This window comes from Drosophila santomea, chromosome 3L (assembly GCF_016746245.2).
Source record: "Drosophila santomea strain STO CAGO 1482 chromosome 3L, Prin_Dsan_1.1, whole genome shotgun sequence".
NCBI lineage: Eukaryota > Metazoa > Arthropoda > Insecta > Diptera > Drosophilidae > Drosophila > Drosophila santomea.
In genome coordinates, this window is record NC_053018.2 from 10,637,834 (window position 1) to 10,650,941 (window position 13,108).

At 38.9% G+C, this 13,108-nt stretch overlaps 1 protein-coding gene across 24 annotated transcripts in view; it reads left to right on the plus strand.

The window, feature by feature from the left end:
• The window catches only part of LOC120450020 (RNA binding protein fox-1 homolog 1), a 115,281-nt gene that overhangs the window by 27,978 nt on the left and 74,195 nt on the right, over window positions 1-13,108 (plus strand). Inside the window, exons 1-2 of one of the 24 annotated variants that reach the window (XM_039632749.2) lie at window positions 7,978-8,046; window positions 9,994-10,339. The exons of 20 other annotated variants lie outside the window; for them this stretch is intronic. In XM_039632749.2, coding sequence (XP_039488683.1) covers window positions 10,328-10,339 — 12 coding nt within the window. In that variant the 5' untranslated portion in view covers window positions 7,978-8,046; window positions 9,994-10,327. Of the gene's footprint in view, window positions 1-7,977; window positions 8,164-9,993; window positions 10,340-13,108 lie in introns of those variants that run through there. 3 more of the 24 variants (XM_039632746.2, XM_039632747.2, XM_039632760.2) reach the window with 3 other exon arrangements.

Genomic DNA, 13,108 nt, shown 5'->3' on the forward strand with positions numbered 1-13,108 from the left:
GTATAAGTAATATACTTGATATAAAGTTTTCAAGACTTACATTTCCCAGAAAATCAGGCTAAACGCCGAGTATTGGTGCACTTTTAGGGCGTAAACTCCAACTGGATGTCGACCTAAAGTCGAAACGCGATCGCAGCTAATTTGGTTAGTGCCTGGTTAGTTGGCAATTCACTCAGACAGACGTCCTTTTCACCGTTGCGCGGACTAGGCCAACTTTTATTGACTTCCGCCGCAGTTCGCAGGCATCGCAAAGTGCAAACTTCTGTTGGCTCCCAGGACCTCTTGTCATGCCCCCACCCCCTCGCCCACCGCCCCCTTCCACACGCCACCGCCTTTTGGCCAACTACTGTGGATGGCTAACACAATCACAAACAGCAGGGTGTATGAGGAGGGGGGGGCGAAAAAGGAGTAGTAGACAGCGGCTGGCCAAAAGCAAACATCGAAAATCAACATAAGCTACCACCGCTACCACCAACAGCAACAACAACAACAACAACAACAGAAACAGCCACTAAAATCACACATCCACACTGAGCGAAGTATTGGGTTCTAAAAAATAGGCTAAATTAAAATGGAAACAAAAATAGAGAACACTGAACGTAAAGAAGAAATACTATTTCCAAAGTTTAATTTTAACTTCAAAAAAGTCACTAAAAATAGAAAAAACTATTATACTATTATTAAAAATTCAAAAATTATCAAAAAATTAAAATTTAAATATACAAATTTTAATATGTTGCATATAAGGTAGGACAACAATTAGGTTTTCAATTATATACATAGCTATATACTATATATCTCTATATCTAAAGTAGCAAATTTGGCAACAAAAAACCCTTGAATTTTGAATTTTTGATTCACTTTGTGATTTCATTTTTTTTGCTGTTTTTATAGCTTATGTAATGTGTGTAACATTAGTTTCTCTCAGTGCAGCCACACTCACTCTGTTGCACTCACTCACGAAAATGGAATTTTCGGCGCTGCAAAATGAAAAAGTGAATTCGTTTGCCATTAATGGGCCAACTTTTGAGCTAATGCCGCCAACTGAAACTGCAACAAAACACTCGACACACAAAAAAAAAAAAGAGAGATAAAAGAGCACCCAAATTTGGTGTCTAATTGGATAAGCAGGCAGACCAACAACAACAACAACAACTACTATAGTTTCTAATGCCCAACAACACAGAGATTCGCAAATTTGTTGGCTGCGTCCAAATTCAATTAGCTTCAGCTGCATTTCACACACTTTTTTAAATCACGAGGGCATTTCTCGAATGCCATTGCAGGGAATTGATTATGCACTTTGGGATAAAGTTTATTGTGGCATTATTGCTTAATGCTGACAAATAGTTTCGCTTTTGACTTCTGGAAAGTCGTAGGAAATTTGTTATTATATAAATTAATTTGTTTAATATATGGAAAATATTTAGAAAATAAATCTAAAATTACACAACAGTTTATTAACCATATTTTGAAGTAGTATTTTATTTGATTGTCATTCACATCATATTTTTAAGTAGTATTTTTTACATTAACATAATAATTTGTTAAGGTCATTTAATTTCAGCACTTTACCATAACAATTTGCTATTAAAACAAGTTTTAAAAATACAATTCATTATTTTATTTCATTTTCATGCACAACATATTTTGAAGTATCATTTTTAACATCAACCTTATGATTTCTTAATGTAATTTTATTTCAGCACTTTAACCAGACAATTGGCTACAAATATAAGTACTTATATTTATTTAAAGACATAAAATTAATATCAATTTTTTTTTTAAACTTTCTTAACATTTGTGTTAAGTTCATAATAATGAAAATGGTTCCGCATTAAAGTAAACTGCGAATTTGTAAGTGTCAACTAGAGAAATGCATTTCTGGCGACCATCCTGCTTTTGAGCCACATTGCACGGGGCCAACTGCAAGTGACTTCGTTTTTTGGCCAATTTTGGCCACTGGCCAATATGTCAATTGCAATTCGCTCATCACGTTTTTAGTTCCTGTTGCCCTCGCTTTTTTTCCCTGTGCGCTGTGTTACTGATTTCAAAATCAAACTGACAGTCTGCCATTTGTTTCTGTATAAAATACTGCGGAAATTATCATAGCAAAAAGTGGATCTCTATGTATATATATACTTTGGGGCAAAATAGAGAGATTTCTTGGAGCAAATTGTGAGAAAACGTATAGTTCATTTTCGTTGTTCGTGTTTTTGGCTTGCAGCGAAAGGCAATCAAGATTTACTTGGAGCAAAAAGGCGAGCAAAAAGCGCGGAGAGTGTGGAAAATTGGGTGGAAAAGTGGTGGAAAGGGAGGCATGAACGATACACAGCCTCCGAAATGGAGGCAGACATGCATGGCGGCATTTCCGGTTGCTTGGCACCATTAGTGCAACTGCCACGCCCCCTAAGAAACGCCCTTCTTCTCCTGCGATTTTTCCTTTTTTTTTTTGGTAGATTTTGTTTGGCTTTCTGTTGAGATAAGCAGTTTGGCCATTTGTCCGTGCATGTTTTTCGAAAAGCATTCCCTTTTAGCAGTGGAAACTTGTTTTTTCGCCAAAAAAAATACGAGAGGAAAAGTGGGCGGAAGTGGGCGAAAGGGGGGGCGGAAGTGGGTTGGGGCATTTGACATGTGTTTGCTGCAGCAGCAGCCCTTTTTTTTCATTTCGCCCTTGTGGCTAAAAAGAACTTGGCAGCAAGTTCTTCGGCGTCTCTAAGCTGCTGCTGCTGCTTTGGCCAAGAAAAGTATATTCATTATTTTGTTTTCATTTTCTGCGGCTGCCCGACAGCGAAGTTTGCAATTGAATTTTATTGTATCTCCTTGGAATTTAGTCAAAAATAATACGGCTCTTTCAAATAGATTCGTACGTCTGCGAGTGCCAAGAAAAAATGAAACTAAATGGAATATCCGTGTGGGTAGCTCAAGAAAATAAAGTGGAAAATCCATTAAGGGAGGCCTCTAAGTGGCTGCCATTTTTATAGTTTTTCCCTCTTACCCGAATTCGATTCAAATGGATTAAAGACCACGTTTGTGCACTTACTTTTATAGCTATCACCTGGGAAATAGTTGCAGGCACCCGCATTTGCACTTATTATATATAATTTCCACGCTGAAAGCTCAACTTTTGTGCCTTTTCTGCATTATCTGAGCGAGTAAAATCAAGAAATACTACGCAAATCAGCAGCGCAGCAAAGCCAAAGGATACACACACACACACACATAAAGCGAATCAAATGAATGGCAATGGGCGAAAGGATGTGGGATTCCAGCAGCAGATGCGAAGGACCAAACACAAACGAGGTCCTGCGAGGGGCTTTTATCATTCTTCAGATTCGTGCATACATTTTGGCTTTATGCTGCACCGCAAGAAGTGTATTTATATCTACAGATAATTCTGTGAATATCTGAGTTTTAATCGGTTGAGGGTTTGCTCCTGAGAGTAATATACTTAAAAATATAATATATAAATATATATGGGAAAAATACTTAGTTAAAAATTTAATCATTTACAACATAATTCATATTCTTTAGATTTTAAAAACGAACTGTTTTTGTTTGTTTAAAAGATTCTACACTTTCTGATGAATTTGTACCTACATTTCTACTTACGCTTAATTTATAAGTTTCGACTATTTTTGCAGTGTATCATCCTGCTCCATTTTAGCCCTCCTTTTTCCCAACAACTCGTATGTCTGAGTTGCTCCTTGCTAATGGCCTGATGACGCGTCATCGCCGTCCCATGGGCGGTCCTTCTGTCTGCGAGTCGCTCGCAAATTATAATTGAGTGCATGGCGAGCACATTGAACTGTGGGCCTCTAAGCCCCAAACGCTCCACGAGCCCCAACTAAATGCGGTGGCAAATGCTGCGGTGTATGCTGCAAATAAAATACCCATTGTTTTGAAAGTAACTAATTGTGGAAAGGAGTTAACTGAAGGTTGCAAGTAGAAGGGTAACAAAAACAGCGGGGTAAACTTATTAATGTGAATTACGTGGCTCAAAAGAAATGCTAGAATATTTATTATATATTTTTATAAGCAATATTACTAAAAGAAAGAAAAAATCATTAAAAACTTTTTAACATCAGGTTAGTAACCATCTGAGCAATGTAAATATGGCCATTGCTTCTGAGCAATAAGGGTAACAAAACAAACACATGCACCTGCTAGTTTTTCCCATTTTCCCGCGGTGAAAAGTCCGGGAGCCCTGGGAATTCCTCCGCTTAAAGATCTTAACCACTTGGAATGAAGAAGCTGCTGCTGTTTCTTTTTCCACTTGCCACTTGAGACGCACAGGTCGCCCTACCATTTGGGGCCATAAATTCGAGCGCCACATTTCGCCATTTTAATGAATGGTTTTTTTAATGCAATGGTTTCTGGCTCGTTAGGAAGAGTAGCAAAACTGGCTGCTTTAATTTATTGACTAATTCGGGTGGCAAGAGCTCCACTAGCTGGCAGTAATAGATACTTTTAGCCTCTGCTAAATGGGCAAACGGCTGTTGGCTTTTTAATTAGACGCCATCGCATGTTTTTTTGGCAACGGAATTTTCATTTAATTAATGCAGATTTGATGGCAGCACTCAAGGTCACAAGAGCGCTGCCATCGCGCCCTGATAAATAACCCCATAAAATCCCCAATTAATTGGAGCGCGCTGCGAAAATCTCACCCGAGGCTTTTCAATTTGCGCTACAAGTGAGCACATGTGTTTAACCCTTTTCAAACCACCCCCAACTCCGGCCCCCATTTAACCCATTAAGTTCGCTGTTTAACACTTGCAGACTTCACTTGAACAGTGGTTAAAAAGCTGGATTAATATATTCCAAATATTATAACATTTCTTTAAAAATAAGAACAAAATAATTGCATTTATAAGCAAATATCGCAAAAAATGGTATTACTACAAGCTTTGTAGTTTAAAAAAATGTTTAATTTATATATTTATATTATTATTTTGGGTTATGAAGTAATCCACATTTATTTCATATATATTTACATATTTTGTATATATTTCTTGACCCATCTTCATTTGTTCATATGGCCCCAAAAAGTATGCTTTGTTTTGCTGAGCATATTTTATTTGCTGCGTGCCAGATTCTATCTGCTTTCCACGCCATTGCTGAATTTTTCCAGCCCTGCCCCCCCTTGCAACTGCCACTCCCCTGGTGTTTTCTCCCCCTTTTTTCCCCCTGGAGTTTTTCCCCCTTCCCCCTGGAGTTTTCCCCCTCCGTTGGGCACCTTTTGTCATCGTTTTCGCCTGCTGTGCGTCCTTCGCGTTCTGGGCGCGATAACAGGCATCATAAATCCTGTGCTTCTTGTAAATGGCGTCCCGACAGATCCCCCGGCATCTGCCACGCCCCCACACCCAGCCTACGCCCCCCTTGAGAGGCGTTAAGGGGGCGTGTGTATGCGGAAACTGAAACAGAAACAGAAGCAGAAACAGCTTCTGTTTCGCTTTTAGCCATCGTTTGTTATTGTTTGCGGTTAGTTGCCCGCATTTCCCACTTTTCCCCCCTTCCCTCTCTTTACATATATCAAACACAGAGGCAGGTCAGCTCTCGGGGGACCAGGGAAGTGAGGGGGAGGGGGAGGGGTGTGTGTGTGTGGGCGGAGGTCGAAAACAGTAGTAAAGCATTTTCCTTTGGTTTGCCGCAAGTCGCGCTCGACTGCAGAGGAAACTTGAGGCATTAACGGCGCGTAAACTTCAATAGGGCATTTTAGTTTATCAAAATGTGATTTTTCGCAATGAAAATGGTTTCAGGAAAAGAAGGTAGCATTTTCATCATATGAGCACTCCTAAATAGAAGACTAAAATCTAAATGAGCCTTGCTTTCAGTAGAAAAAAACTGATCAAGTCAAAAGTTACTCATGTAAAATTTAAGAAATTCATATTATATTCTTACTTTGCTATGGCAGTTAATCATTCCACCGCTGTTTTTATTATGCATCAATCATTTGTTAATACATTTTCATAATTTGACAGTTGTGCTGTGAGTGTCGTTGAGTTTTCCCTCTTGTCGCATCATTTTTCATCGCATTTCCATTAAGCATATTAAATGTGATTCACCGCCTGCTCAAATTTGTGTACCCATAGTTACCTCTTCATATTTAAGATACTTTTATACTTTTATAACTTATCGTTTTGATGTTTGTAGCACACAATTTTCCCCCTCCCGTTTGCATTCAATTTTCGCACTGCTTGTTGGCCGCCTCAAGCAGCTTAGCCGAAAAATGCGTGGAAAAGCGTGGAAATTGCAGGAATTGCAGGGGAAACGGAGACACCTTTTGCTCATTTTTCTCGGCTTTTCTACGTTTTTCACAGTGCTGGCGACAATTTGCCGGCCAAAAGGGATTAAAAAGTTGCCAGCGTGCGGACTTTTGCATTTATGCGGGTGGCGGGGGGCGGAAAAATCCAAAAGGGGGGGTGGGGTTGGGTGGTCAGTATCATGTGCAGAAAATTTTCTCGCTTTCCATGACGCTGACTATCTCTTTCGGCCAGCCAGCAGCTTTCTCTTTCACACTGCTGCGTGTGTGTGCCACCCATTTGCATTTCAAATTTAGCAGCACCGTGGAGCCCGCTTTTCCGGATTTTCCCTGCTGTTTTCCACTTTCAAACTGACGCCTGCTGCTGCTGCTGCTGCTGCTGCTGTCCGTCGCGTTAATAAGCCTCCCTGCAAGCCACGCCCACTATTTCCTATGGCTATGCTCGTTTTACACTGGAAAAACTATAAATGTTTATAAATTAATATAATAAATACAAAAAAGGCTTATTAAAAAGATTAAATAGGTTTAAAAACTGGAGTTTTTCAAGAGCCTTTTGAGCAAGAGTTTATTTCCTTAGTTTAGGTAACATATTGAGTGCTTTTTTCGCTCTGTGTAGCTTTAGTGGCACAATTGCCGTCACCCACTTTTTGGCCAACAACAAGAGGCTAATGCAATCTTGACAAGCGTTGTTCTGCACAACCGAAAATGAGGCTTGACACTTTTGATTTGGTTTTACTGGACCAACCCAGACTATCCCCAAATCCTGCCATCCTCCATTCCCCCTGCCATCCTCCATTCCTCCTCCAATCCTCCTCCTTTTGCCAGCCAAAGAAACTCGGAGCAGCATTTTCACCCCGTCCAACTCGACTGATGGCGCATTTTTGATTTGCCGGAACTCGGACGTTGTTGTTTGCTGAGCCCATCTGATGGTCACATATGCGGGTGGAAAAGCGGGAAATGTGGGAAATGTGGGAAAAAGGGGGAAATTGTGACGGACGAACTGAGACAATGCCAGAAGGCGACTTTTTGATGGTCAGCAACGGGTTGTGAGATTTTAAAGAGTTTTCGGTAATAAAAACTGGGAGTGCAGTTAATCCGAAGGGATTTGGCTTTAAACATTTAATCCCATGGGTTGCATTCAAATAAAAATAGTTAAACTTTAGAATATGGCACTGCTTCTCATAATTTTTTAAAAATAAATCATAAAAGATCTGTTGTATTCGAAAAACAAACAGTTACACCTTAGAATATGGCACATAATATGTGAATTATTTTAATAATAATTCATAAAAGAACTTAAAAAATATCTGTGTTATTAGTAATGTTAAAGTTCTACTTCTTTATTGTGTGTTTATTTAAATTATTTCAATAATAATTCATAAAACTTCTTGAAAATTATCTCTGTTATAGTAATGTTGTTTTATGTATTGTTGTTCAATGTAATCTAGTAATGTAAATGTTTTTTTTATGTTTATTCAGTGTAGTCTTAGCCTTGTAATAACTCTTTTAACGCCATGAAAGCTGCCTATTTTATTATTTTAACATTCTTTAATTTTTTTAATTTTCAAATATTTGAAGCTGCCTAACATTCCGATACATTCCTATCGATAACACACTGTTAAGCAACAGAGCACATCGGGCAGCCTCGCAGCAGTAGCGGCGCAATGGTGAGCAAGGCACTAACGCCTCGCGACGAAAACGAGTGCGAGGCGGGCGCTGAAAAAACGGTTATCACAGTTGCGTTCTCTCGCTCTTCGCAACAAGTCGTGGGTGTCGGATTAGCGGTAAATTCGTAGATTTCCCAGTGGAAATTCGGCACGCTTGAAAGTGAAAACAAACGCACACACATACACTCACGCCTCAGCAGCATCGAATATAAATACAAAGTAAACTCGAGAACGGTACAAAACAACAAACGTAGTGCGTTTAGCGCGTGCGGGGGAGGGGAATTTTGCGAAGGAAAAGCGGAAAAAAAAAATCCGTGTTTATTTTTGAAATGCGAAAAGTGCAGTGCCGAAAATCAGCCAAAGCAAAGGAGGAGAACAAAACGCGCAGATAAATGAAATGAAAAGTTATAAATAAATATATATGCCATGCGGCTGGGCGGAGCAAGAAGAAGACAGTGATGAGGGACGTGATTTCTCTTTTCCGCCTGTCCGTAGTCTATCCTCTCACTCGCCCCCTCTCGTTCGCACACCCCGACCGCCCGTTCGGCCGCCCGCAGCATCCATCACTCCACATATGTATGTGTGTGGAATCGAAATAAGAATCGAACTAAAAGCAACAAAATACAAAATTCATTCACGGCGCACATGTTTTTGTGGCCGTTGCTGTGTTGTTGCCTTTGCCGCCTCCGCTTCGCCTGCTCGTTTATCCTGCCATCCTTTTTGGCCGCGCTCTCCCTCGGATTCTGATTCGATTTTTCCCACTCATCTGGTCGCCTCTCTCTCTTGCCGTCCACTGCGACAGCATCTCGCTCTCTCAGCTGCTTTGTTTGTCCGCCTTTCGCGAAAATTTATATATAAAATTGTAATAAAATCGGTAATAAATTCGGACACAAGTCCATTGGAACAGATGATGAATCCCGTTTCCCGAAGAGCAGGAAAAAGTGCAGACGCGCGAAAAGAAAGAAAAAGTATCTCAGGGATGCGTAGTAACGCAGACAATCAAGCCTCTTTGTGTGTGATCAAAAATCGAAAAAACAGACAACAGGAATATTGCCATAGTACAGAGGAACCCCTGAGACGTGCAATTTGCTTTAAAAGGAACCTTATTTTGTGCAGAGATTGCAGTAAACGCTTTATAAAGTGAACACTCAGTAGGCGAATGTTTCCTTATGAAGCTGACGCTATTTCATTTACATATTTGTTGTAATTGCGATAAAAACCACATGAAATACACACATAAGTATCTGATACCAAACAACACAATTTGAAATGATTTCTTATCGCCTAACTTCATGACTAAAGATTAGTTTTAATAGAATATTTTATAGATTACATGCGAAGAACAATAAAGAAATTACAAAAAGAATTTAAATTATGAAGTGTATGAATATAGATGCGTTTCTGCTCCCAAAACCAATAGGAAAATAATAAGAACTTAAAGTTACAAACTAAAATAAAAGACAAACAAAAAATCATTGTTAGTAACTAAAAAATCGGTTCAGTGCATTCGGCGAAGTTAAACAAATAATTGAAACCTTTGTGAGATATGGCAATTGATAACATATGACAAGCAAATAAATCGTCGAAACTTTGGCAGTTTTCACTGTGACTGTCTGCTTCTTTTTTAGCCGCCCCCTCTTCGTTTTCTCTTGCTCGCCACTTTCGCATCATCTCTTTTGTCTCGCGTTTGCGCCGTCTTTTTTGCGCATTTCCCTTTGGCTTGCTGTTTCGGTTCTGTTTTCGTTTCAAAAAGTTAAAACATCCAGGGAGTTTTCAGTTCAGTTCAGTCATTTTCCCAGGAGGCCAAAATAAAAGCCACCCCTATAAAAACAATTCAACAAGAATTTTTACTTTATATCGCACCATATCGCGCCCTCTCTCTCTCTCTCTCCCGCTCTCTCTCTCGCTCAGTCGCGTCCCGTCTCGCTCGCTCGCACGTGCGACATTGAAAAATATATGTTAGTTTTGCGTGTGCGGAGAAATAATAATTTCCCATAAAGTGCAAAAGCGTGTTCCAACCGAAAATTATTATTTTCCTTAATTTCTGACTTACGTATCTTGTAGTCAAAATCTAAGTGTATCTTGAAAAAGTAAAAAAAAATCACAAGGAGAAACAAAATTGTGCCAAAAACCAAGAAAAATAATCAAAAATTTCAAATCAAATATAAATCTAAACAACAAAAAAAAAACCAAACCGAGCATAAAGTGAAAGAAAAAATTGTGAACTACCTACCCCTTGTTGTTTGCTCAACCGCCCTGCAAGTACACGCAGAGAAATAGTTGGGTGGAAACACACACACACACGGCAGAGGAGTGTACATCATTTGCGACGCCACTGTGAACATAAAAAGCCGTCAAACTGTGGGGCTCAGGGGCATTTTTCCTTCCTCCGCAAGGAATGTATTATCCGGTAAGCACAGACATCGCTAGAAATTGCTAGAATCGGCAAACCACAGTGAAAACAAACATTGTCAAACATCGCAAAACGCATATATGAAAGGCTAGCAACAACAGAAGGCAAACGCAGCTCAATTACGCTGTTTGTTTGCCGTCTGAAGTTGCATTTTGTGCCAACAACAGTGGGCACTCGTGTAGTGTTACCTGCAGTGTGATGGATAGGGGATACCCTCGCTTTCTTTGCTCCGCGTTTTCCGTACTTTAAAGTTTAAAGCTCCCGCAAACTCTGAAAGTAACTTTGAAAGTCTTATTTCTTTTAAATTAAACTATTTATAAAATCGTCCAATAGGAATAAAATATACAACTATGATTGTTTCTTAAATATAACAGTTCTATACCTGTTTTCATGTTGGTTTTATATTTGTTATCAGCAATATGTAAATATTTTAAATATTCATTTGGAATTAAGAACTCAAAGAGAGCAAAAATTCCAAAATGTCTATATTTTCTCAACAGCTTAATTGAAATAAGTCATATGCTGTTAGATATTTTATAAGCATTTTTAAAGAAGTTTATTCATCTCTACTCGTAGAGAAAGTGCAAGAGTAAAACGATAGGTGTCCTAAGCCAATAGTACGATATTTAGGCAGTGGCCCACTGTATATTCTACTACCACTGTTTACGTTTTCTTTTAGCCAGAGTCGCAGTTGCTGTGTGTTTTACTCTCGATTTAAGCGGAATCTCGGCTCGTGCTAAAATCCTTATTAGTCAAACTCTCTGTTTTACACACCTCTCCCTTTCTAGCGGCTGTTGCCGTCTCTGTTTGTTTACCTATTTGCTTAGACGACAACAAATAATGTCGAATGTTGTAGTCACACGTGTGTGAGGTTCCCCAAATCCAGAAAAAAACGAAGACAAATAAGCCCCTCTTAGAGCCAAATATTGACTTTGTCTTCGTTTTCGCTTTTTATTTTTTTTGTTATGCGGGACAATTGTTAGCGGGGGAAAGAGGGAAGGGAGGGGAGTAATTTGATAGCCAAACCAAAAGTGCGGGTCGAATTTGCGGCTTTTTGGATTTCGGATTTTCATCGCTCTCCACTTCCACTTGCTTAATTTTCTCATTAAAATCGAATACATATACAATGTGTTCTTAATGCCAACGACATTATATAATTATCTGGTCTCAATTTATTGCCTGTTCATTTGATACCTTCATTGTGTTAACAAGAATCACTTATTTTTTCTGCGTTTTGCTTGTATCTTTGACAAATTTTCCCACGTCCGCGAATAAATTTCAATTTTTTATTAATTTATTTCATTTGTCTTGTCTTCTCTTTTCTTTGCAGGTACGTTTGAAATGCAAATTGTATGGTTGAAAAACTACTCTAAAGTCGCATGATTGATAAGGAAGTTAGCCTGGCCTAAACATAGACCACATTTTGATAAATGGCCCCAGAAGCTGCTTTTGCGGTTAACGATGGGTTTTAATGATGTCAGAGCGGTGATTTGACATTGAATTTGGTTGCTGAAGCCAGAACGAGTATTTTTCGGTGTTTGTTATGGCAAATAATTAATAGACTCGGCTGTTGAATTGTTCTTTAATGACCCAGTTGAAAAAAATAACAAAAAATGCAGCTCCATTTTGTAGTATTACTAAGATATCTAAATTTCTAACGCATCTATGCATTTCATAATCCAGATTATTCAAGCGTAATTTGAATTACAGTGACAACTTTCTAGACAAAAGCATTATTTTATATATTTTGCAATTGCACAATGTCGTCAACGCCCCGAATCGATTTGTAGTTTCGGTTTATTTCGCCAGTGTCACTCAAATTAATTGCAATTAAAAGTTCGCCTGCCTGTCATCGTGTGTAGCAGTAGTAACTTGAATCTGAAACGTTTTACACATGCGATACAAATCCGCATCGCGCACAGATGCAGAGAAAAATACTTTATAAAAAAATAGAAATAAAACCGAAATTGCGTCGCATTAAGTAAAGCCTTCCTGGCCTGGTCCGCCGATTTTTCAATTGAAAAATTGCACATAAATTGCATAAAACTGTTATACGTCGACTTCGGCTGGCATAAATTGTATTTCAGATGTGGTTTTTATGGGTAGATTGGGGTGGAGGAGAGATCAGAGGAAGTCCATTGTGCGTGCGCAGTTAACCGCAAAGTTTTGGTCAAGACTTGGCATTTCAACGCAAACAGATTATAGCATTTACACACTGCGTATCGAGATTGTAAAACTAAGCTGGGTTTTGCAAGAAAGATACAATGAGTCATAAAGCATAGATAGTTTGGAAACCATATAAATAATAATGGTCTCAACTTTTTACTTAAACTTCAAATACTTGAATATGCCTAAAATCATGAAACGCACTGTATCCCATCTACGTTTATCTCTGATTTTACATCTTTCGGACTTTATGTCGGCTATTAATTATGTTTATTTTGCGTTTACAGCGCTTTGAAGGCTGTTTGCCATCTCAAATGATTTTCATGTACCAAATGACTTTCACTCAATTAGTCTGTGGAATGATGTAGGCATGTGTCCGACAATTTCTTAAGCAGATTTTCCATTTTTTCCATTACCCGGAGTGGCCATCAATCCCTTGGCCAATTTCGATAGGTTCTTGTCATATTTCAATTTCTCATTTTCCCTTCCCTTGATTGATGGCTCTGTATAATTTTCCTGGGGGCAGAAAAAAAAGTAGAATAAATGGGCAACATTTTGTACTACGAGTATGTAGGCAAAGTTATGTAGAGTAGAGTCTGT